The 24,801-nt window shown below is 43.8% G+C and overlaps 1 protein-coding gene and 1 long non-coding RNA gene across 5 annotated transcripts in view; both read right to left on the bottom strand.

Annotated features, from left to right (window-relative positions):
- The window catches only part of SPATS2 (spermatogenesis associated serine rich 2), a 60,941-nt gene extending 37,134 nt beyond the window's left edge, over nucleotides 1–23,807 (bottom strand). The window contains exons 1-2 of one of the 4 annotated variants that reach the window (XM_081933355.1): nucleotides 23,655–23,807; nucleotides 8,847–9,136 (exon numbers count right to left, since the gene is read on the bottom strand). In XM_081933355.1, coding sequence (XP_081789481.1) covers nucleotides 8,847–8,871 — 25 coding nt within the window. In that variant the 5' untranslated portion in view covers nucleotides 8,872–9,136; nucleotides 23,655–23,807. Of the gene's footprint in view, nucleotides 1–8,846; nucleotides 9,137–23,395; nucleotides 23,623–23,654 lie in introns of those variants that run through there. The other 3 variants (XM_081933354.1, XM_081933353.1, XM_081933356.1) reach the window with 3 other exon arrangements.
- The window catches only part of LOC309382097, a 104,773-nt gene that overhangs the window by 37,134 nt on the left and 42,838 nt on the right, over nucleotides 1–24,801 (bottom strand). The gene's annotated exons all lie outside the window — the stretch shown is intronic.

Here is a 24,801-nt window from a genome sequence, read left to right on the forward strand (position 1 = left end):
CTCAGAAACCTGCGGTGATCCGGGAGAATAGGCATACGATATGTCTATCGACACTAAGAAATCCCCCCTAAGGATGCCCTGAAGGATAGACTTGAGGGAGGACATCTTGAAGCGTCTGTATACCAGGTAGCGGTTCAGTCGCTTGAGGTCCAGAATGGCCCTCCAGCCCCCCGAACTCTTCAGAACCACAAACAGATTGGAGTAGTGGCCCCGACCCCATTCTGCCTGGGGAACGGCCTCCACCGCCCGAATGTCGAGCAGGTGAAGAATAGCCTGATCCATCAGATGGCGGCGCCCCAGACTCCACGACGGAGGTAACGACCTGAAGAGATCCGGGGGGGATGGAGAGAAATTCTAACCTGAGGCCTTGACGAACCGTGGATCTGACCCAGGGGTCTGACGTGATCTCGTCCCATTGATCCGCATGGTGGGACAGGCGGCCGCCTATGGGACGACTCGGGCTCGAGTCACTTCCCTCTGCGGAAGAGGCGACCGCCGCCGCCTCGAAAGGGCCGCCGGGACTGATGCTGGTATCTGTTCCGGTCCTGGTAGGACGACCGAGAAAACTGCCTGTCTGATCTGAAAGAAGAGAAACGCTGATGATGGTCAGTCAGAACCCCTATAAGATTGCCTGCGATAGGGGTGAGCCTGAGTCTCTGATTTCTTAGAATTGGACGGCAGGACTTTCTTTTTATCCTTGTTCTCGACTAAAATGGGATAGAGAGCCTCCACAAAGAGGTTGGGACCCTTAAAGGGGGCAGCCGCCAGATTCCACTTGGCCTTGTTGTCCATCTGCCAGTTACGGAGCCACAATAGGCGGCGGAAAGTAATAGAAGTGGCCAGAGCACTGGACGCAAACTTAACCATGTCCAGAGTGGCGTCCGCTGAAAACTGCGAGACAGCAATAATTTTAGTGAGATCTTGGTGGAGCTGCTCATCCTGGATCGGAATGCGATCCTGGATTCGCCGAAGCCACATGACCGTGGTGCGGTTGAACTATGATGCCGCCGCTGCGGACTTTATGGCCCAGGCAGTGGTATTGAAATTCTTCCGCAAGGTAAGCTCTGCGCGCTTATCCTCAGGTTTTAACTTATCCGCCGCGTCGCCAGACACTACCGGGGAAGAAGAGACCAGAGTAGCTACCTGGGTGTCAATATTGGGCAAATGAATGGCCTGGGCAAAGGTCTGCTCCACATTGTAAAAGCGGCGGTCATTGCTCCCTGGATTAGAGAAATTGGATGGATGGGCCCACTGGTTGGTGAGGACCTCCATAAAAAAGGGAGGTGCTGGAATCTCCTCATTTGTGGCCGTGTTTGAAAACATGGCCATACCGGGGTCACTAGGCGGGGGCACCATGGGATCCCAAGTCCCAATTTTGGTGGTCTTCCTTGCCTTGTTCAGGAGCATCTTGAACATGGCTGGAGGAAAAAGGCCCGAGGAAGAACGTGGATCAGGAGGCGTTGCACCCTCATCCTCTGAAAACCCCATATCCTGGAGGTTTTCCTCCCCCATGACTGACCCCTTGCTAACTAAGGATGGGGGGGGGATGTCCTATATTGGAAATGGCCTGCTCCCCCCTGAGATCTGGAGGAGTGGGAGCCCTTGTCCCGTTGGGCGATGCCCCGTGAGATAGCTGTCGCAATGAGCCTTTTGATCCCTTCAGGGAGGTTCTCCAAGTCATCCATGTTCTTATCATGAGATCTAGGACCTCGTGGTGCCAACCTACAGGTTGAATGACGAGCTCCAGATGTACCCTCTAAAGGGTCCTCAGAGCTATCCCTCCCTGAGCCTGGGGAAACCAAAGGGGAGAGTGAAGCATGCCCTCTTCATCTAAAATAGTCACGGGATCTGGCTGGAGAGGCCGAGGGAGAAGAAGGACTGAACCCCCTGGGGGAGGAACGAGACGAAGCAGGCCTGAGTGGAGATCTGGATCTGCCAGTGGAAACAGGCCCAGCAGACCTAGCCTGTTGTTCAGCTCTGGCAAAGGTCTTTTCCAAGGCCTTTGGCCTCCTCCCTTGTAGTGGATCTCGAGGGACGATGAGAGGCCAAGGGCCTGGCTGGGGGCTCCCTGGACCCAGGTACCTGCCCCAGCCCTCCGCTCTCCGCCAAAGGGCCCTCCGCCTGACCCTGAGGGATTTCCGAACCCTCCTCCATTGCCCCACTTACATATCCTGAAGCTCAGGGCGATGGAAGGTAGGCCTCTGTCGGTCCTGCCGGAACCTGGGCCTTGAATGCGCCTGGTAGACCAGGGCCTGCCAGCTTAGGCCTTTACAAAATGGCCACGCGGCTCGAGGCCTAGCTCCGAGCATGTGGCGCAATTCAAAATGGCCACTAGGTCTGTCCATTGATGGCGCCAAGACACTGGACGCTGCGGGAGGCCTTGCCGCCCCGCGAGGAGCCCCGGGTCGAAAAGGGCAGCCTCTTACGAAATTCTGGGGCCCCGTGCACCAGCGCGCACTCCCCCCAAGCCACTCGCGTCTCTCCGCTTTAAATCTATCGTGGCAGCCGCTTGGATGGAACAGCAGCTCCACAGGCGCCTCACGCGCTCCTCTTGCGCTTTCCAAGGTTCGGCTCTCCACAGCCGCAGCTGGGAGGCGCGGATTCACTTACCAGCCGCCCCTAGGAGTATGACACCCCCGCAGTCCCGGGGATCGGGCAAAGACTCCTGGCCCGCGGAGGGGAGGAAGAATGCCCCACGGGGCCCTCCCCAAGCCGCCCAAGGCAGAAAGGACTGTCCCTTTGGGCTGCAGCTGCAATTTGGAATTTGTGTAAATTTAAAGTCACCAATTGAGCCGAATTAATATCCAATTGAAACGAAAAAACAAGAAAATACACTTTCCTACCTAAAATCAAACTCAAACAGTGCTTGGATCAAGAGACTGAGAGGAAACTGGACAGGAATGGAAAGCAGGAGTATATAAGAAGTTTGCACTCAGTCTTTGAGTATACCCACACGTGACCACTCCCTCCCCTCCACTGGAAAATTACAGATAATTTGATGCATGCACTGACCCCCATGGAGATCTTGGTCAATGCTTTATTTACTTATAACATATATATGGCTGCTCAACTTGGATGCGACAATCATGGGCAGCTTATAATAAACCTATATAAAGTAGAGTAGTTAAGATGATTCAATTGCTTGATAAGCAATTAGGAATTCACAATTATTATTGTCTTTCAGGTAGACTCTCATCTTCCTGGCTCCAATTCTTAAGGAAACAATCAGGTTTTTAATGACCTTCTAAAAGTCAACAGGTTCAAGGTCTAATATTCAATTGTGTCTAGATCACAGCAGTCCATGTGGAGTTATTGGAACCAAATGATTAAGACTGAATTCCTCTTTATGTGCAAGAAGGTTCTGCTTAATTTACCAAGTTATTCCAATCATTTGCTAATTGGATTTTCAGAAGGGAATAGAGGGACAGAAGGATCATTCCCTAACTTGGTGAAAGGCCCAATTCACCTTAATCATGAAGGCTTTTCTCCTTTGCAGATTCCAGGTTGGCTTTTCTCCTTGGTAGATTCCAGGTTGGTCCCAAATCAATCACTTTTCTTGCATTAAAGCTGCCAAGACATGTTTGATTACCACTTAGAAGGATACTTAATCTGAACCATATTCCAAAGAGAAATGGACAATCTGGGATTACACCAGTTTCAGAATTACATCAGTTTCAGAACCTCTTCCTTTTTTTTTAGAAACGTGGGAAGAATGTACCCTACATCAGCTTATGATTAATTCATCTTTTCAAACATTTGTGATGCAGCAAGATGAATTCGTCTGAATAAAATTGCAGGATGGCAATATACACATTAAAACATATTCTGACACTAATGGTTAGCAGCTTCTGAATTACTATTATTATCGGAAAGTGTTTGGGAAGATAGTAAACCCATGTATTTATTTTAAACAGCTCACAGAAGAACATTATGAAGATAGATACTGGTAATTTGCAAGAGAAACAGGATGAAGCAGAATATCCTATTTTAACTAAGAAGCGGGTTAACATTTTAAAGAAGGTTAAATATGTCTCTGGAAAATGTTTAATAAAGCTGGATATAAATTTTACAGAATGAGAGAATAAAATGGTAAAAAACACATCAAAATATAGGTTTGGGGCATACTTATTCATTTTAGTTTTATATTTATGCATCTATATAATTTTTATTTTTATTAATTGAAGTGCCCAATAGCTGAAGCTATTTTTTACCATGAAATATACTAAAATATAATCTGAATAAAAAGATATAAAATTAAATAAAAAACTTCATATAAACTATAAAACTATAAAAGCATGTAAACTAGACAGCAAGATTCAAAATCTAAAATAATACAATTAAAAGACAATTAAGAACCCATTAAAACATCTCATAAAATGGAAAGGTATTATGCCAGAACAAATCACAAGCATACACATTAACTAAAAGTGGAAGCATTAATAGATGAGAATGCAACTGGTCTGATCTTGTGGAGGTGACGAATACATGACTGAAAGTAAAGGTCTATGTTTAATTATAAAAGGGCTAATACAGATGTCAGAGAATAGAAATGGTACCATCTCGATTACAGTATTTGTATGTTAAAAGTCTTTTCTGAATACAGTATGTGGTTTAAGTACAAGTCTATTGAGATACACATATGGCAAAGAGATTAACATAAATCTAAAGGAATGATTGGTCTTATCGTTTGTGTTGTAGGACTGAGAGAATTAGTGAAGGATACAAGGGCAATGAGAGGCTCTGAATGTCAGATGGATCATCAAATGCTTGAGGCCCAGAGATGCTGTTTTTCAGGGGCAGTACCAGTTATTTGGAGCAGCCATCCATTGGACATAAGACTATTGCCTATTACTGATTGCCTTTCAGGAGATGCTACAAACCAAGCAAGCTCTTCTGCAGACCATCTGGTAATCCAACAGTTGCTGTTGGCCTGTCGTGATTACTGCTGCGGTATAATTTTTATTCTGTATTTTTATCTCTATTATTTTTATCATCTTTCTTACTGGGTTTTGGTGCCATGATGAGGTCAAAGAGCATAGGGATAAGAAAAGAAAGGTTTTCAAGAGAACGATTGCTGCAAAAAATAAAAAATGTTGTATAATGTTGTAAATCAATGTGTAGACAAGTCCCTGTCTCCACTTTTACTGTCAAACCTGCCAGCTCAAGACAGTCAAATCAGCTCCATCTTTGTCACAAGCAGAAACATACAGGGTACGGCATATATGCAGATGCCCCTCCCCCAAACCTAATCCTTTTTATAAATTAGGAAAAAAAAATCTCCTTTTAGAAACGGAGCATAGGTTGCTGGACAAAAGGCTGGAAACAAGTGAGATTTACTATCTTCCCCCAGCCTCAGATTTAAGAATTTGCAGGAAGCAGGATTACTGAAGAATAACATATGTTCCAAGGCTAATCTATTCTCTAGAGGAATAGAGGAAAATTAACTAAGAACAACACTCTTTAGTTTATTTCCTGCTAGTTGATCCTTTGTGATTTCTGATATTTATGTTTTTATACATGCTTAGTGCATTATTTTATGCTCTACTTCACATCAGAACTGGTTCTACATTAGAAGCAGATCTTTATGATTCACTTAGAATCATATATTGTTCTATGGGAGTTTCTTTTAAGCTGCTTTCTGTGAGTTGAGCATCCCTGTATTTTCTTCCCAAACAGGAAAGATTTTGGAAGAAGCTGTTTGAAAAGGAATTTCTACATTCCCTTTTTTCTGTCCTCTGGGAAGATAAGCAGTAACTAATAAGCAGCTATTCCCAAGCAGGATGAAGGGGCCAGGTTGTGTAAATCCAGAGGGTTTTTTGAGAGAAAAGACTTCCAATGTTTAGACTCAGCCCTGCCACTATAAATGTATATACAGAAAAAAAGCTGCAAACAATCTTGTTCTGTCAACACAGAATAAGAGAGATGTTTAAAAGAAGCAGAGAAAATACAGAGCAGTTTTGAAAGCAGTAAATGTAGGTTAAAAAGGTTAACATCTAAGAAAAAAAATGAAAAGGGATAAATACTGTGAAATTATTTTTAAAAATGCTAAGGTTGCAGATGTAGGTGGCGGCGTGCCTGGAAAAATGTAAAAGTACAGATTTAGTTTTTTTCATGGACTGTTGTGTAATTTATTTAATAAGTGTGAGAAGACTACGTCTGTGCCCAATGATTGGAAAAATGACACTGTTGTTTTTCTAATTAAAAGAAAAATAGCATGTCAAAAAAAGAGTAAATGTGAAAACTAGATGTGGATTAAATTCAAATATAACTGAAAAGATGTGGGTAGAATTCTGATTCTGTTCACAAGCAAAATTTGGAATTCCTGTTCAGGGTAGTGTGTATTACACATCATATATTTGTTCTTTGCTCACTGAGAAGAGTATAAAGGAGAATATTTACTGCATATTCGTTGATTTAAAGACTGTATGATGTTAGAAGTGTGTTGGTTGCTTGGGAACGTAAATGTAACTTTATAATTTTTGAATTGTTAGCCAAGAACCTAAATAACCTTCAGATAGACTGTATGATGTAATGTGGAATATGGACTTATATGTATTTAAAACCAACCTAATTTTATTTGACAGGGGAATCAGAATGAACAATTCCAAGTTATAACTTAGTGGTGAAAAAACAGGGCAAATAGAATGAATTTGTAGAAATAAAATACAAAAAAATATGTATGTGGGATCACAAAAGAACATGGTCTATATACAAAAATAAGCAATTACCATCGCCTAATTATTTGTTTATTATTTCTTACTTCTTTTCTAAAATTTGTACAATGGTTTTCCCAAAAGAGAATAAAATGAGCATGTATAAACAAGAGAGTACGCAGTTACATACTGTTAGAACCAATGTCTGGTACTTGTTATTAACATTCATTAAGCATATATATGAAAAATTTCACTAAGAAAACCTGACTTATTACAGCTTCCCACCACAAATAATATACAGAATTGAAAATTACATCAGTATACGAGATGATTGTTTACTATCTGAAAGATGTGTTTGAAACAAGACCAAATCTTTGCTGGTTCATTAAAAACTAGGGTTTCCTGCACCTACAACCCAATACAACTTGTGTTGTGGTGGAAAAAACCAATTAGAAATAAATAGTAAATAAAACAATTAGACAAACAAATCAGAGCTAATACATGATAGCTTAAGAATATGCATTATTAAAATATAAATTCGTATATTCTGTTTCTAAACATTATAGAACAGATTATTAACTCAACCATAATTTAGCTTTAAGGATACTGAGTTATTTGAACCAAATGTCTGGTCTAGAAGAGCCAAAAATATTTTTTCCACAGGATGAATAGTGTAACAATTTACAGCTGTAAGTAGTGCACACAGCCAACTTAGCAATTTGTTCCTAGGCATTGGAATTCAGGGACCTGAATACAACTTGCAGATCTATACTACAAATGAGCTACAGTTCTGTAAGATACATTAATATCTTACTGTAAGATTCTATAAGATAAGCCTAGTATGTAGAACGACCTCGTGTGTATTTGAAAATCAATCAGCTTTGTCTATTTTGAAAGAAAAATGTCCTTACTAATATGCAAGTGGGAAAAAGCCAGTTGTAACCAAGGTACTCCATTGCAGCCTCTTTGAAAGATGGTTGCACAAAACATAAGAGGGGAACCAATTCATGCCAATTTGGGAAGAAGTGGGAGCAATCAAATCATATACTCACCCCTAGGACATTTCTGAAGCCTGGGAACAGCTATAGTTTTGGAATCTATAATTGATCATCTAGCCATTTTAGCTGGAAGTTATTCAATAGGACTGGTCAGTAAGAATGCCAATTATTCAGATCAGAGCACTCAAAATGCTGCAAACACATCTTCCATGTATGAAAAAAAAGCCTTAATAGACTTTTAGTCATTGTTTTGAATCTGATTCAAAGTGCTAGTTTTGATCTTTAAAATGTCATGTTAACTCAAACATACATAGGGAACCTTGAATCTTGACATATTATCAGTAGCATCCAAGAGAGGGCAGGGAAATGAAAAATACATGATAGCCTTATCAAGGAAAGTCACCAGCAACTTTCATTTGCAAAACCTGCATAAAATAAAATAAAATATTTTTGCAGACAGACCTCTCATACAATCTCTAATTAATATTAACAGGCAGATATAGATGTCAGTTTCTGATAAGATTTATTGTTCCTAAAGTTAAAAAAAAGGTAAAGGCTTCCCTGTCCAGTTGTGTCTGACTCTAAGAGCGAGTGCTCATCTCCGTTTCTTGACTAAGGGAGCCAGAGTTGTCTGAATACATTTTCCAGGTTCATGTGGCCAGAGTGGCTATATGCCAAAAGTGCATAGAACACTGCTACCTCTCCACCAAAGTGGTACCTATTAATCTATTCACATTTGTATGCTTTCAAAGTAGTAGGTCTTAAAATAATATAGATTTCTCAGGAAGATGGAATTCTGCCTAGAGAGAGGTGCAATTCCTCAAATAAGGCATAGAGAATAGTCAACTCTCTGCCAGTTGTTAGTACTGACGGTTCTGAAGCAAAACCAGATTTTTCATGTCTGCCATTAGTTTAAATTTCTAACACTAGAAAGCCGCACATTTTTCAAATGTCGTAAGACATTCTTTCTTTGATTTGAGAAAGGGATGAAGGATTATATTTTTAGAAAAGTAATCTTATTTCTATTTAGCAAGATGTGAACAGGATTTCTCTTCTTTACAGACATGTAAGAGAGCAATCAGAGAAAACTCCCTGACTTTGATGAATGTCTTAACACTGACTAATTCTCATATTTGAAAACCACATATTAAATAGTCCTTTTTCTAAGTTATACTACCTCTATATTAAAGCTTACCTTTTTGATTTTGCTTCTTAGACATAATAGCTTGTCTTATTTAATGTCTGATTACACAGCAAAGAATATGGTTCCTCAAGTATGAAAGTAGCAGATGTGATTCAAGTACTGCTTTGCATCCAGGCAGGAAATGGCAAATATCTGCTCAGAGACAGCAACCTCCCCAGCTCCCAAGGCAACTGGAGAATTGTCAAAATCCTGCTAGCTGAAGACTGTAGATTCTTTCTTTTAGCACCAATCTTCTGTCAGGAAGCACCCACACAGAAGTTCATGTTGCTGTTTTTCAGATTCTGAAAATGAAAATGTACAGGGGGAATTTAATTTACCACTTCTATTTATTTTAACAAAGAAAATCTAGGGTAGAGAATTATGCGGGATAAATAAGTTGTACTCAGTACACAAGAACATCCCCCCAAATGGGGCGATTTTCACCAAACTCAATGTTTCTTCACTAAAATGCAAAACAAAGAGCAGGGGAAACTTACTGAGGCCAGTGTAACATCTGGCAGACTTTGCCCTGTGTTTAAACAGCTAGTATTCTGAAACTGAAGTTAATGTATTTTACATTTACACAATATAAACATTTTGAGGACACTGAGAAGGTTTGACTCATGAGCAGAATCATTGCAAAAAGAGTATAAAAGTGATATTTATGAATGCATACAACACAAAAGAATTTATGAAATGTTGTAGTTCCTAAGATACTGCAGTTCTCGTTTTTAAAAAAAGTTACAGGTATGCCACGGTGGGTGGGTGGGAGCAGAAAAACGGTTGCTGTTACCACCAGGATAAAATAAAATAAAATAGAAATTATTAGATGCTAGCCTTATATATTTTTTCTTTGTCACCATAAATGTAATTAAAATTTCAGTATAAAAACCACATGAATTTGAAAGTCATTTTTAAAATATATAAATTGAAGAACAGAAATAGTCACATAAGAATAGTATTTTACTACATTCAAACTTTAAACACTCAGATATTAATTTTCATTTTTTTAGTTCTAAGCTTTTAGCATATTGTATTGGTTTTGCTTAATTCTAATTCAAATGATAGACTATTGTGGAAATTAACATTTAGGACAGAAAATCAAATTATATTCTGTCTCTATGGGTGAGAAAGGAAACAAGCAAACAAGAAATCTTCCCTGTCATCAACTAATCTCTTGACCCTTTTTCCTCACCATCAAAGCTTCCTAATAGGGTAGTAGCTATAACAGCTTCCTATATAGAGAACTATCAATTTCTTGCAACTATGTATTAAAAAACAGAGAACTATGCTCATTTTTACAGCATGGGTAAATGGTATAGATAAAAGCTTTATTTAGATTTCAAGTCCTGGTGAATTTGAATACTTAATAATAAAACCAATATGTACAAATCCATCAATAAATGATGTTTTATATGCTTAGGGCATTTTATGTGAACAATCTTTGCATTTCTATAATATCTTGTCACTTTTTTAAAAAAAGATAATTTACTTCATATTAATAATCAAGAAAAAACGTAAGGCAAGCAGAGTTTCATGAAACTATTCCTAAAAGTTTGCATAGTCCTCTGAGCCAACACCACTGTTGAAACTCCCACATGTTACTCATTTAGTCTGGTGAGTACTTATAATTCTAAAACCTCTGTTAGCTATACAATCCAACATCAGTAAGGAAAGTAAAAATACTATTTTAAAATGCTGAAGGTTCAGTTTTTTTCAAGATATAACTCCCTGTTCTTTACTTGACAACCAATATTCCCAGAAGAAGGTAATTTCACTTCTTTTAGAATTTAGAGTTTATTACACATTTTAAGCAGGCCTCAAGAACTGCATCCTTCAAGTTATATACCGTATTATCCCCCAAACGGTGCAAATACCGTTCCAAAACCGCTATACACTGTCTTGCTTTTTTTCCATTTAGAAAACAGATACACTCTAAGGTACGTTGGACAAGTTAGCACACCTAGAAAGGGGGGGGGGAATCCACCCCAAATAATGAAAAAACAGTCATACCTAATTGCATATCATCAGTAACATCATCATATTACCATATCATGCACAAACCCGCCTCAGAGTCTAGGAAAAAGTAAATGAAGATCACAGCTGCACAAAGAATGCAAATAAGAGAACAATGTTAACAATACTGCAATTAAAAATTATATACTGGCTACTAAGAAATGTGTTTTATTTCAATGTCATTCTTTTGCTTCCCACATACAAAAAGACTTCAGTGAAAGAAAAAAATTGGCTGAAAGAAATACACAACCCTAAAAGTTTCAAGCGCTTAAAAACTGCCATATCCACCCATCTTGAAACCCATTCAATTTTTTTTCTTCAAAAAGAATACTTCAGGAACATACATTATTTAACTAAGCTATTCCATTTTGTTTCCTGAATGGTTTATTCTATACGAAATATTTTCTCTGATTAGACAATAATGAAAGTCACAGGCACCATCTGAATGAATCAGTCACTCATGACCAGGTCATCTCTCATTTGGACTATTGCAAAGCATCGCTTTTCAAGGCTACCCTTGAAAAGTTACCTGGAAGCTTCGGCTGGTATAGAATGTAAGGTTGCATGGGCAATTTTGAGTGCCCCAAAAACAGTACATGTAACATCTCTGCTGTGCTGGTTTGCTTCCAAGTCCAATTCATGATATTGGTTTTGACTTTTAAGCCCTACATGGCATGGGGCCAGGTAATCTATGTAACTGTCTTCATCTTGTTACATCAGCTCACCACACTGGTCAGGTAGGGAAGGAATGTTCAGACGCCATCCATTAAAAGAATTCTGACTGGCAGGGTCCAAGAAGAGAGCCTTCTTTGCCATTGTCTCTGCCCTGTAAAATGGCAGTTGGTCTTATCTGAACTGCTATTTTCGGGGCTCGGACAGGAAGCTCCAGTGGATGGTATTGTTACGCCCATTTGGCCACGAGACTGGGGTGAAGCTGAAGACACGCCTCTGTGCTCCACCCTTTCTTCTCCAGTTCATCGAAGTGAGTTTCCCCGAGACCTGAAAACAAGGCACAAAGGAGAACTCCCACCACCCCAGCACCTAGGGCGGGAACTGGAGCCTCCTGTCCGAGCCCTGAAAATAGCAGTTCAGGTAAAACCAACGGCCATTCTCCAGAGCGAGGGACAGGAGGCTCCAGTGGATGGGACCTTCCAAAGCTAAGTCCCATGGGCGGGGAACTAATGGTCTGCAATAACCTGCTGTAGCACCCTGCGCCCGAACGCCGCATCAGCCGATGCGAACGCGTCTAAACTGTAATGTCGGATGAATGGCGATGGGGAGGCCCACGTTGTCTATGTTGTCTATAGATGTTGTCAAATGTTGTCTATCGGGGCCCGGGAGGCCCAAGCTGCCAAGGTGGCGACGTTCCTCGTCGAGTGAGCCGTGATGCCAGCCGGCACCGGCAACTTCTGGGACTCGTATGCCAGGGAGATGACTAAGCGGGATCCACCTGCTAATGGTGGAAGACATTACCCTTTTACCCAGGACAGAAGGTTGTAAAGATAGGAAAAGACCTCCGAAAGGATGTCGTCCTCTTCAAGTAAATATGCAGGACCCATCGAACATCCAACTGGTGCCACTGCTGTTCCCGTTCCCTAACTGGGTTTGGACAGAAATCCAGAAGGACAAGATTCTGGGAACGGTGGAAGATGGAATTCACCTTTGGAAGAAAAGCTGGATCTAATCTCAAGATGACCCTGTTGTTGTGGAACATGCACAAGTCCTCCCTGGAGGAGAGTGCTCCTAGCTCTGAAACCGTCTAGCCGACGCAATAGTGACTAGAAACAGCACCTGAAGAGTTAGATGCTTCAAGCTAACCGTCCTCAACGGCTCAAAGGGCTCCCCCATGAGAGCCCGTAGGACAGTGAGGAGGTTCCACGTGGGGAATCTATGCACCACTGGGGGATGCAGGTTGGAGACCCCCCGAAGGAACCTCTTCACAACGGGTAGTTGGGTGAGGGGAACCGGGCCGTCACCTGGGAGGATTGTGGCAAGGGCAGCTAAGTGCGCACAGTGCCCCGGGACAGCCCCTTATTCAAGCCATCCTGGATAAATTCCAGGACTTGTGGAACTGAGGCCCTGGTGGGCTCCACCTGGTTTGCCTGGCACCAGGTTACGAAGGAAGTCCAGATGGAATCATAGATTCTCGTGGTAGATTTCCTGCATGAGGCCTCTATGGTTTTAATCACCCGCAGGGACAGGTGGGCCCCTCTCAGGTGCTCCTGCTCAATCTCCACACGGCTAGTTGCAGCCAGTGTGGCTCCAGGTGCATAAGCTTCCCTTGGTGCAGCTCTATTTCCCCCTCCGGGATCCGCCAAGGAAGTCAGACTGACAGGATCTTGAGATCTGAGAACCAGGGCCTCCTCGGCCAGTGAGGTGCCACCAGTATCAGCTCTGCCTGTTCCCTGACTAGCTTCTGAACTACCCCGGGAATGCGGGGGAGGGGAGGAAATGCGTACAGCAGCCCCTTTGGCCATCTTGTGCGAAGGGCGTTGACCCCTTCTGTTCGCCGATCTGGGAACCGAGAGAACAACCGAGGGAGCTGGGAGTTGGCCGGAGTAGCAAAGAGGTCCACCACTGGTCATCCGAACCTCTGGCAGATGCTCTGGAACAGCTCCAGGGATAGGCTCCACTCTCCACTCTCCATCGTCTCTCGACTTAGCCAGTCTGCTTGATGGTTGTCGATCCCCGTGATGTGCTCCACCCGGATTGACCACAGTTGTCTCTCCGCCCAGTTGCCCAGCGACATCACCTCGGTGTGCAGTACCTTGGACCGTGTACCGCCCTGTCGATTGATGTGAGCTTTGGCTGCCACGTTGTCGGTGAGAACCAGGATGTGATGGCCCCCGACAGAGGTCCGAAAGTGCCGAAGTGCCAGATGGATCGCCCGGAGCTCCAACCAGTTGATATTGTGTCAGAGCTCCTGCCATGACCATCGACCTTGCGCCAACTGGGATCTCAGGGTCGCCCCCCCAGCCAAAAAGACTGGCGTCCGTTGTGAGGACAAGGCGTTCCTGGTTCCTGAACTCGCACCCCTTGAGCAAGGCTGGGGACAGCCACCACTTGAGAGAGATCAGTACCAGAGGGGTGGCCTCAACCTTGGCCGGCGAGCTGCTTGTATTGGCCCTCTGGAACGGTAGGAATCACCACTGCAGAGTCCTGGCGTGCAACCATGCCCATGGTACTACCTCGATGCCCCGGGAGAGGGGGCGGTCTATAAGTGTGAATAATAAATAAATATGAGCTTCCCCAACAGGCTGGAGAGAAAGGCTATGGGAACATAACAGTCCCTGCGGACCTGCTTAACCATCTTAATCAAACTGGACCTGTGGTCCGGGGAGAGGAAAACCTTCCCTGAACGGGAATCTATCACCATCCCTAGATGGAGTAACGTAGTGGATGGGACGAGGGAATTTTTTTTGAAGTTAACAGAGAACCCCAACCATTGCAGGGTGTCTATGACCTGCATAAGATCCACCCTTGTCTGAGACGGGGATGCCCCCTGGACGAGGACGTCATCCAGGTAGCAACTCAATCTAATGGGGAAACCCCTGAGGTACGCCGCCGCTACTGCCAGTACCTTCATGAATGTCCTGGGTGCAGAGGACAACCCAAAGGGCAAGGCCCTGTATTGGTAATGGTGCCCCAGATATGAAAACCAGAGGAAACGCTTGGGAGAATGGGGATATGGAGTTACGCCTCCGTGAGGTCTATGGATGCCATGGTCCCCTACCCGTATGCCTGCCAGGATGGACTTAAGGGATGCCATCTTAAACTTGCAGTAAACTAGATATTGGTTCAAGAGCTTCGGGTCGAGAATCGCCCTCCAGACCTTTGAAGCCTTTGGCACTAGGAACAAGTTTGAGTAGAACCCCTCACCCACCTGGTCCGAGGGGACCTGCTCTATTACGGCAATGTCAAGCAGATGTTTAATAGCCTGACGCATCCGCCTGCGCTTGTCTATGTTTTGAGATGGGGGGAATGTGCAGTAGTAGTTTGGGGGAATAGAGGTGAATTCTAGTCGAAGCCCATGAGTGACTGTACTGAGCACCCACACGTCTGAGATCTCCGCCCAGGCCTCGGAAAAGAGAGCCAGGCAACTGCCAATGGGTGGGGTTGGCCTCGACCTATTTGCCCCGGCGGTAGGGGCGCCCACCTCCCCCTCGAAAGGGCCGCTTACTCTGTGTCTGGAAGCGGGATCTGTCCCTATTGAAGTTACGTTCAGATTGCCTCTCTGACCTTGGGAAAGAGTACCTGCTCTGTTGAGCTTCCGGTTCCAGGGGTCGATACAAGGGCTTGCAGTAGAAAGGGGTAGACCTTAGCTCTGCCTTCTTCATTGAGGTGGGTAGAACTTTTTTTTTATTTTTGTCTTCACGAGGAGCGGTTCCAGGGCGGCCCCGAAGAGGTTATAGTCGGCTGACGCCAGCTGCCACTTTGACTTGCTGTCCGCCTGCCACCCACGGAGCCAAAGGAGGCGACGGGAGGTCACAGACGATGCCATAGCCCTGGAAGCAAACTTCATTGCATTTTGTGTGGCATCAGCTGAGAACTGCGCCACTGCCACTAACTTGTTTAAATCCTGATGCAGCCACACATCTTCTGGGGGAATGCGTTCCTGGATCTTCTCCATCCACAGGACAGCTGTGCGTTTGATGAAGGAAGCCTATGCTGCTGCTTTGATGGCCTAGGCCACTGACTGGAATGTCTTCCTCAGGGTCATCTCCACCTTCCTGTCATCTGCCTTAAGGTTGTCTGCCACGTCCTTGGCCATCAGAGACGCAGGAGATGCCAGGGCCACCACAGGTGGGTCCATGGTGGGTAGCTGTAATGCTTGGGAGAAATCTGGCTCAATATTATAGAAGCGTCTGTCATTGTTGCCAGGGTTTGGGAAGGCAGTGGGCTTTTCCCATTGTTTTTTCACCACTTCCAGAAAGAGTTGAGGAGCAGGGATCTCCTCCTTCACCAGCTTGGCCTCAGAGAAGACTGGGCCCTGAGGCTTTTTTGCTGCAGTCCCCTCTGAGGCGTCCTCCTTAGCTCCCTCCTTTGCTCCCTCTGCCCCCCCCTCTTCTACCTGTGCAGTGGCACACGGTTTGCATAGAAGAGATCGGAATATATTAGGGGGGAATAGTCCAGTAAATGCCGGAGGCTCCAGCTTGTCATCCTCCTCATCCTCAGATAGGTCAGGATCTCTCTGGGGTCTATCCCCAGCTACTGAGTCTTCACTAATCAGGGAAGGAGAGGCAGGGCGGTTCACTGGATCGGATGGAGGGCAAGCCTGGGATGAGCTGGCTCTAGGGTTCCCACCTTGATCTGGTGCTAGGGACTGAGCGGCCTGCTGTTGCAGTCCGTGTGCAATTCCGGAGGAAATTGCTCTTTAAATGAGATTCTGTAACCCTCTTGGAAGATTGTCCACATCCAGAGAATCCCAGCTGGAATTCTCTGGATTTTGAGCCACCCCAGCTTGGGGAGCTAGTGGAGGCCTGGGTAGGGCCTGATCCTCTAAAGGATCCACGTGAGCACAGGGATCCTCCAAGTCCATGTCCTGGTCTTCCAGAGAGAGGGAAGGAGAGGGGGATTTCCCCCAAAAAAACTCCCTAGGGAATCTGGAGAACCTGGGGGGGGGGGGATGCCCAGGGTGGGAAGCACTAAGCCTACCCTGTAAGGCCTTCAGTTTCTCAGCCCTGGAGAAGGTCTTCGAAAGGGCCTTATGCCTCCTTAGTTTGTCACTCTGGGTGGCACGAGAGGGGCGGGGGATGGTAGTCCTTTGGGCCCTGGCAGAGGCAGTGGGTCGCTGCCTGGTTGATGAGCCCTCCCCTGGTGAGCATGGGAGTGAAGGGGATCTTCCCGCCTCTTCCGCCATCTTGGCCACGTGGGAATAAGGAATATGGAAATATTACTCACCCTCCTTGCACAGTCTCCTGGCTCTTTCTCTTCAGCTGCAACAGTTAAAGGAGAATCAATGCAGGCTCAGATGCTGCTTCCTCCCCTTCTGGGCAGCCCCTGCCTCAACACTGAGAGCGGTGTATGTGGGGGCTGCCACCGAGGCTTGCCTCAGCTCGATGTAGCTCCGTGCGCTCTCCGCTGCTCCACAGCGCACCCGCAATTCAAAAAAACCTTTTTGGAATCCCAGCCGCCGAAGTCGTCGTCCGTTGAATTGGAGCGATGGGAGGCCGTGGGGCTGGAAATCCCGAGCTTCAAGCCTCCCGATCGCCAAAAGCCCCGGGAATCGGCGCCACGTGTTTGGCGGTGCCAGAAATGGCTGCCGCAACCTCTAGCAGTCTCTCCGATCCAAGGGATACAAAGTAACACTCCCTGGTGGCTAGGAAGGAAACCACCTAGAGCTACTTACAGGCTAGAGCAGGGAGCTATTCACAGAGACTGCAGAGGCAAGGAGGTTCCAGTAGGTAAAAACCGTAGAAGTTTAAAATAGGTCTCGTTATCTGGCCGGACTGAGATGAACTGGAAAAGAAAGGGTGGAGCACAGAGTCGTGTCTTCAGCTTCATCCCAGTCTCATGGCCAAATGGGCGTGACAATACCATCCACTGGAGCCTCCTGTCCCTCGCTCCAGAAAATAGCAATAGCATTTAGACTTATATACCGTTTCACAATACTTTACAGCCCTCTCTAAGCGATTACAGAGTCAGCATATTGCCCCCAACAAACAAGATCTCATTTTACTGCCCTTGGAACGATGGAAGGCTGAGTCAACCTTGAGCCTGGTGAGATTCAATCGGCCAATTTGCAGGCAGCTGGCAGGCAGCAGAAGTAGCCTGCAGTACTGCGTTCTAACCACTGCACCATGGTGGCTCTTCCACCAGAGGTGAGGCAGGCCCCATTTTCCTGGGCTTCTGCATTGGCATGAAATCATGGCTCTGCAGGCTTACTTGGGGTGGACAGAGGGACATGTAACTGGTTAGTGCCCTGAAAGCCCTTTCCCCCTGCCTTTTAATTTTTAACACAGATTGCCTTTTAAATTTTATATATTGTTTTTAATATATTATTTACACACAGTCCAGAGGCCCTCTGTGAGGGAGACAGGCACTTTTAAAATTTTAGAAATAAATAGAATTGTAAGAGCCATGATGGAGCAGTGGTTAAAATGCAGCACTGCAGGCTAATTCTGCTGATTGCCAACTGCTAGCAGTTCGACAGTTCGATCTTGACAGGCTCAAGGTTGATTCAGTCTTCCATCCTTCTGAGGTTGGTAAAATGAGGACCCAGAGTGTTGAGGGCAATGTGCTGACTCTGTAAAGCAGTATATAAATCTAAGTGCTATTGCTATTGCTAAGTCAAGAAAATCAATTACACAAGAATGTAACGGAATCAGGTACATTTAATATATCCATCAAATATTTTAAAAACAAAACAGTATACTGTCAAACCTATCTCTGGTGTACCACTGTGCAAATTTTCAGTATTTGTCTATATACCAAATGGCAACTTTGGACTGTAGCCCAAGATGATTAGCTTCCAGCTTTTAACACAAAGCTATGCTTTAAAAAATAGTAGTCAAATCAGTTATTCCAGCTATATAAAGAACTGTTGTTATGGTTGTTTCCCACAAGACAAAATAATTGCTGTGAGAATAAGCATGTTGATCCTTACTCATGAATAACTGTCCCAAAATCAAGTAGCAACTCTAGAAGCATTACATAAAAGTAAGGGCTGTTTTATGCAACTATTTTTATAAAAGGCAATAGTCTGTTCAGCCAGAAGCCACACATACTAATAGAAAATTAACCACGTTTGCGGACTGCATGACACAACACTTTTAAATTCTCAGAACTGTACCAAACTGTTTCTTATAAATTGAGTTAGACCTGGGTACTTAGAAAAAACAACTGGCTTTATGATACCTGTAGCCAGCCCTCAGCTACATTAATATTTACACAACATTAATATTTTATGAAGTTTCACAAGCTAGAAAGGGACAGACTCTTGCTCAACTGGAGGCTACTAAGATCAAGAACACAGCAAACTGTGAAAAAAACAAAAATATACTAAGACTTTTTAAAAATGTGCCTGTGAGCCAATTTTTGACTTCTGGTGCACAATACTGGACATTGATTTTGATTTATTTGCCATCAAATCAATTTTGACACCTAGTGACCACATAGACTTTCTCCTGACAATCTATCCCAAGCTTCCAATCTCCCAACAGTGCATTCACAACCATTGTAACTGAGGCTTAGACATAGATATAGAAAACAAGAATTATGATGTATATCTTCTATGAAAATGGATAGTGACAAAGAAATCCACCTAGCCCAGATTGGGAAAAGAGAATCATAACAGAACTTAAGTGCAGATAATTATCCTGTAATCAATATGGCCATCAGTTCTTTCAGAATGTTATCACATACATCAAACAAGTATACACTAATCATTTTACGGGCCCCAGGTCACATCAGGATCTTTGACTATCCCTATCTGCGTCAGGACCTTTGGCTATCCCTATCTGGCCCAAGTGGATTGCTTTTATTTTGAAGGTGACTGCTCCCCAACTCCCCCCAGTTTATGCTTATGTATGCATGCATGTCATAGTTCTATTGGTTCAGCCCTCCAGAACAGTCCCTGTTTTTCATGTCACCCTTTGGTAAAATAACTGCCCATCCCTGCATGGTGTGATGCATTTGAATTTATATCTGAATTTCTGCCTATGAAAGAGCAGAAAAAGAAAATTGCTTTAGATAGTGTCCTAGGAAACAGCTTTAAACACAACTTTACCTTACATTCATTGTTGGTTTTGTAACTTTTTTGACAAAAAATCCCATCTCATAATACTCAAGACTGTATACATCTAGTTGAAATTCTAAGAACAAGAAAAGTGGTTGTTTGTTACAAAACTTGATTGGTTTCATAAAATATTAAGCATCCATTTACCGGTTGGTATCTACCCTATTGAAGAATCCCATCTTATAAAACAGCATTTCTAAACACGTGTTCATTGTGTACATAATGACAGCCGGAAGAGTAAGCAATGCTTTTGATGGATTAACTTGCATTTTTTAAAAATTGAGATTCAAAGTGACTGCATGTTTTAGTCACCAAATGAGCTCAAGAATAAACAGACAGCATACAATTATTTGAATGCTGCACCTGAGTTTCAAAGCCACTCAAAAAGCAGAAGTACTTCTGAAACCCTGTGCGATTGTAGGCAGCAAGCCTCCCTCCTTGCCTGTGCTGTATCAATCTGTTAAACCCATCTATGATTAGGACCATCTTCTCTTGAAGTGCAATCCTATCAAAAGTCAGCCACATTGAACTCAATGCTACTTATTCCCAGATAATTCCACAGGATTGTAGCTTAATAAAATGAATTCCAAAAAGCAAAAGCATGTTTATTCTCAGACCGTAATATCTGGTACAATAGTTTATAAAATATAAATAGTATACTTTATAAATACAGCCTGAGATGTGATAGCTTTGAAATAAACTGCATAAAATTTGGAAAAGGGAGTTTCTTAAAATGTAAAAAAAGTGAAAAGTCTTAGTATAAATCTATAACTGACATGTTCATGACAACAATGAAGACAATAGAATTAGAAGAGCTTCAGATCCCAAAATGTGATAAACAGTATATGAAGATTTTCACATGGTTACAGAGTTGTGCAAGTCCCTCAAAAGAGATGTTCTAGAACAAGTGGGAACATGAAATGAAATCACTGTGTATGGATGGATACATGTGCAGAGAAGATCATAAGCAGCTTCCAAAGCAACCACATAAGCCTGGGAAAAGATACAGTCACTTTAACAATTCAGAAATATGTTTTTTAAAATTTATTTTTATTTATTGCATTTTTATGTATCCCGCCTTCATTATTTTTACAGATAACTCTAAAGCAGTGAACATATCCAACACACTTTCCTCCTCCTATTTTCCACATAACAATAACCCTGTGAAATGAATTGGGCTGAGAGAAACTGGCCCAAGGACATCCAGCTGGCTTTCCTGGCTAAGGCAGGACTAGAACTTACTTTCTCTGGTTTTCTAGCTTGGTGCCTCAACCACTAGACCAAATTGGCTTGAAAGAAGTCCCTTTTCCAAAAAAGTTCCACAGCTCTAGAAAGATCTACAGTATAGAAACATTGCATATAAATTCAAAATTTTGGAGCAAATAATTCAGCTATGTAGAGAGTATTTTAAAAGTTTTGAATGCAGCTTTGAAATTAAGTACAGTACTGATAACATATGGTCCTCAGTTGCCAAAGAAATTTCTGAGTATAAAGGTCCTGTTATTATTAGTTGCAATGTATAGTTCTTGTCTGTCTGTTTTAATCACTACAGAAAATTAAGAAATTACCACTGACAATCAAGGACATTGACTTCCTATGCTAAATAGCCTAATAAAGTGTTAAGGAATAAATTATGATTTTTAAACTGTTTTATTTAACCATTGAACATTATTTGACATACATTAAGTGGAGACTAATGTTAATGTTCATTAATATTTTACACTGCAGATGCAACAAATCTATAATCGAAGTAAATCAATTGAAAACATTTCTAAACTGCACAGATTAGGCCATCATATAAAAATCACTCAAATCTAAGGAGTACAACCAACTATTCAATATAAAATAGAACAGGTAGCTGTCATTTTATCTCAAACATAAGACATCTAGCCACAATGTCCAATTTTAAAACCTAAAAAAAGGAAGAAAAAAGATTTAAAAGTAACCACAGTGTTTCATTCCTATCATATAATTCTGAACCATGCACCTTATCTGTCTAACTATGCTTTCTATATTTATATAGCATCATTAGCCTATAATGTATCTGATAATCTGAGAAACCTGCCAATGTAGATGTTTTGATGGCTCTACTTTGAACCAAGACAGCAAATACTTCTTTGTCAGATCTAGTCTGTTTTTCACTTCATTCTGTGGTACTGAACAACAACAAAAAGATTTATCCTTTTCAAAGCCTGAACAACATCTACGTTAAAACAGCAACATCTGGCTAATTGGCTTTTGAGTACTGTAGTCCCTTACCAAGCTATTTTAGTCTTGTTGATCACAAACACGAAGAACTCTGCATGTTCACAGTCTGCAACTTTCAATTACTTTCAAAGATCATAATGTAGAAGTGTCACAACTAATATGGTAGCAAAAGCCCTAAGGACCAAAACTGTTTATCCCAACTTACACGCATCTTTGAAATCAGGCAAATAAATACATTTCCTTTCTTGGAATGGGTTCACATTTCACATTAAAGCCACAAACCACAGTTAATTTAGTACTGTGTGAATGGAGCTATATAATTAAACAGGAAAACTCAGCCTCTAATCTTAGGACATTCTTTTCCTCTCTGTTTTGCCTTGATTTATCTTTTCTGCTTAACGAATACAATTCCATTCAGTCTAAAGCCATGCTCTCGACAAACTTCTCTGTCCCACAGGTGCTTTTTCCAAAAAGCAACCAGACTTTCTTGGTGAAAAGGAAGTCCAGTTGCCTTTTGGAAAAACTACCTTTGGGACAACCATGACCTGGATGATGGAGAATCTCCATAGACATACAAGCTTCTCTGTTTCACCTTTTCATTGCAAACAGGCATCAGTGCATTGTCACTTTAGAATACCAATAACTATAATTCACTTCAGCAGTATTTCACTTTTGCACTCTTTAGCTACTGTGGTCCCCCATTGAAAACATTTTTTTCAAATACCAAAATGCTGCAGTTCAGATGCAAATACTATATAGCTAGAGGTTTACAGTACTGCTAGAACAGAGCCACAATTTGCATTTTCTAAACCTTTGTGAGTTCTCATCATCCCCAAAGTTATTTTGCCTCCTTCCTCCTTCCATCATCTCTCCCTTTGGTGCTGGATGATGGTGTGTGTGTGTGACAGTGGAATTAAAAGGTTTAGGGCATGTGGAAACAATGCACAGACTCTCATTCGGTCTGGAAAACAAATCCCGAAGAGATTCTCTCTTGGGGCAAGTTCAGGACTTTCTCGCGTCCTTTTTAAAGGCGTTTACCAGGTTGTTTGATGAACGGTTCTCCTGAATCGGAGCAGCTTTGCCGTGCAGCCTTTTTTTTTTGGTAAACGGTCCTTTGTTACTTGTCCTGGGAAAGGGGGTGTCCTTATCAGTAAAGGACCAGAGTCTCTCTCCCCCCCCCCAAAAAAAGCCAAGGCGTCTTCTACTTTTCCGAGAGGGTCCCTCCGCCCTATTTTTCGTGGGATACGGATATCGTTCCTCTGCCGTGGGGAGTTGAGGGAAGCCTTCCAAGGCTCCGGGCTGAGCTTCAGTCCTGCTGCCTGCCACATATGAAAAACCCCTCCTTCCTCCACCGCCACATCGCCTCTGCGCTCTCCAGCCCGCCGCCTCTCCATGGCCTTGCCTCTAAAAGCCCACCCCCTTGTTCCCCCAACACTGGGCCATTCCCTCGGTTGCCTGCCTGTCCCTGCCGCGACTCCTTTCCTTCCAGCCTCTTTCCTCCGAGGCTCCTTTCCCACATGCTTTTGTGCCCGCCCGCGCCCCGACGCCCAACCTCCCCGGCTCTTCACCTTGTTCCCACACGCGCCACCGTCTTACCCACCTCGGCGGAAAACCTCATCCATCCATGCCGCTATACAGTTCCCCTCCTCACCTCAGGCCGCCGCCGCCGCCACCAAGCGCCGGGGAAAGTGGAGCCCCGCCCACCCGTAAGGGAGAAGCGAGCGAAATCGTCGAAGGCTGCGCGAGCCCCGCAACCAACAGGACACAGGCGCCCTCTTTCCTTCAGCCAATGAGAAAGGCGTTTCTCTTCGGCGGAGCGCCGGCCAATAGGAACAACGGAGAACTCACTCCGCTCCCACCTTATTCCTCCTTTCTCTTCTCCCTCCCTCGCCTCCCCCGAGATCCAAAAAATTGAGTTCGGCTCGAGGACAACGGAACCGCTCTAGCCACCGAAGCGCTTCGCCCGTTGTCCAATCGGATTCGGCGTTAGAGAGGCCCAATCAGCGACCGTGAAAGAGGTTGTTGCGGACGGATGTTTAACCTGCCCTAGACCAATTGCCAAAGCCGTGGAAGGAGACCCAATCCGGGCGTGCGGAGGGGCGCGAGGAACTCCGGCTGACCCAATAATGTCCCTCGTCGTTCTTTCCTATTCCTGCTGCGAATCCTGAAACGGGAAGGGTGGAGATGCGCCTTCTTTCCGACAACGGCCGAAAGGAGGATCCCTTGACGGCGGTCGCTCAGATTCCTTCATTTGAGTGGCTCCAGAGCTTTGCTGGAGGCGTAGGACGCCTCCGTCCAATCCCTTGCACGCCGCGCATACTTTTTTTTAAAGCTTCGTGTATGCCAGTGTATTCATTGTGCGTCTGCACTGTTTTATGTGAGAGATTCAGAACATCTGTCGCTGCAGATGTTGACAGGGGTGACATCAGTGGTGGGATTCAAAAAATTTTACTACAGTTCTGTGGTCGTGATGTGGTTTGGTGGGCGTCGCAGGGGAAGGATGCTGTAAAATCTCCATTTCCTCCCCACTCCAGGGGAAGGATGCTATAAAATCTCCATTTCCTCCTGATCAGCTGGGACTTGGGAGGCAGAGAATAGATGGGGGCGGGGCCAGTCAGAGCTGGTATTTCTCCAGAAATCGTCAGAACCCGCTGAATACCACCTCTGGGTGACATGACCTGCTGAACCTATGTATAACAATAGCATTGAGACTTATTAGACTTAGACTTACATACCGCTTTATAGTGCTTTACAGCCCTCCCTTAGCAATTTACAGAGTCAGCACATTGCCCCAACAATCTGGATCCTCATTTTACCAACCTCGGAAGGATCAAAGGCTGAGTCAACCTTGATCCTGGTGTGATTCAAACTGCTGGAAGCCATCAGTCAGCAGAAGTAGCCAGCAGTACTGCATTCTAACTACTGTGCCACACAGCTCTTGCCTTACAGCTTCTGGACCCAATTTTCTGACTTCATCCAGCACATCAATTCTTCATGATTGCCTTC

This window comes from Natrix helvetica (assembly GCF_964273705.1).
Source record: "Natrix helvetica genome assembly, chromosome: 1".
Classification (NCBI taxonomy): Eukaryota; Metazoa; Chordata; class Lepidosauria; order Squamata; family Natricidae; genus Natrix; species Natrix helvetica.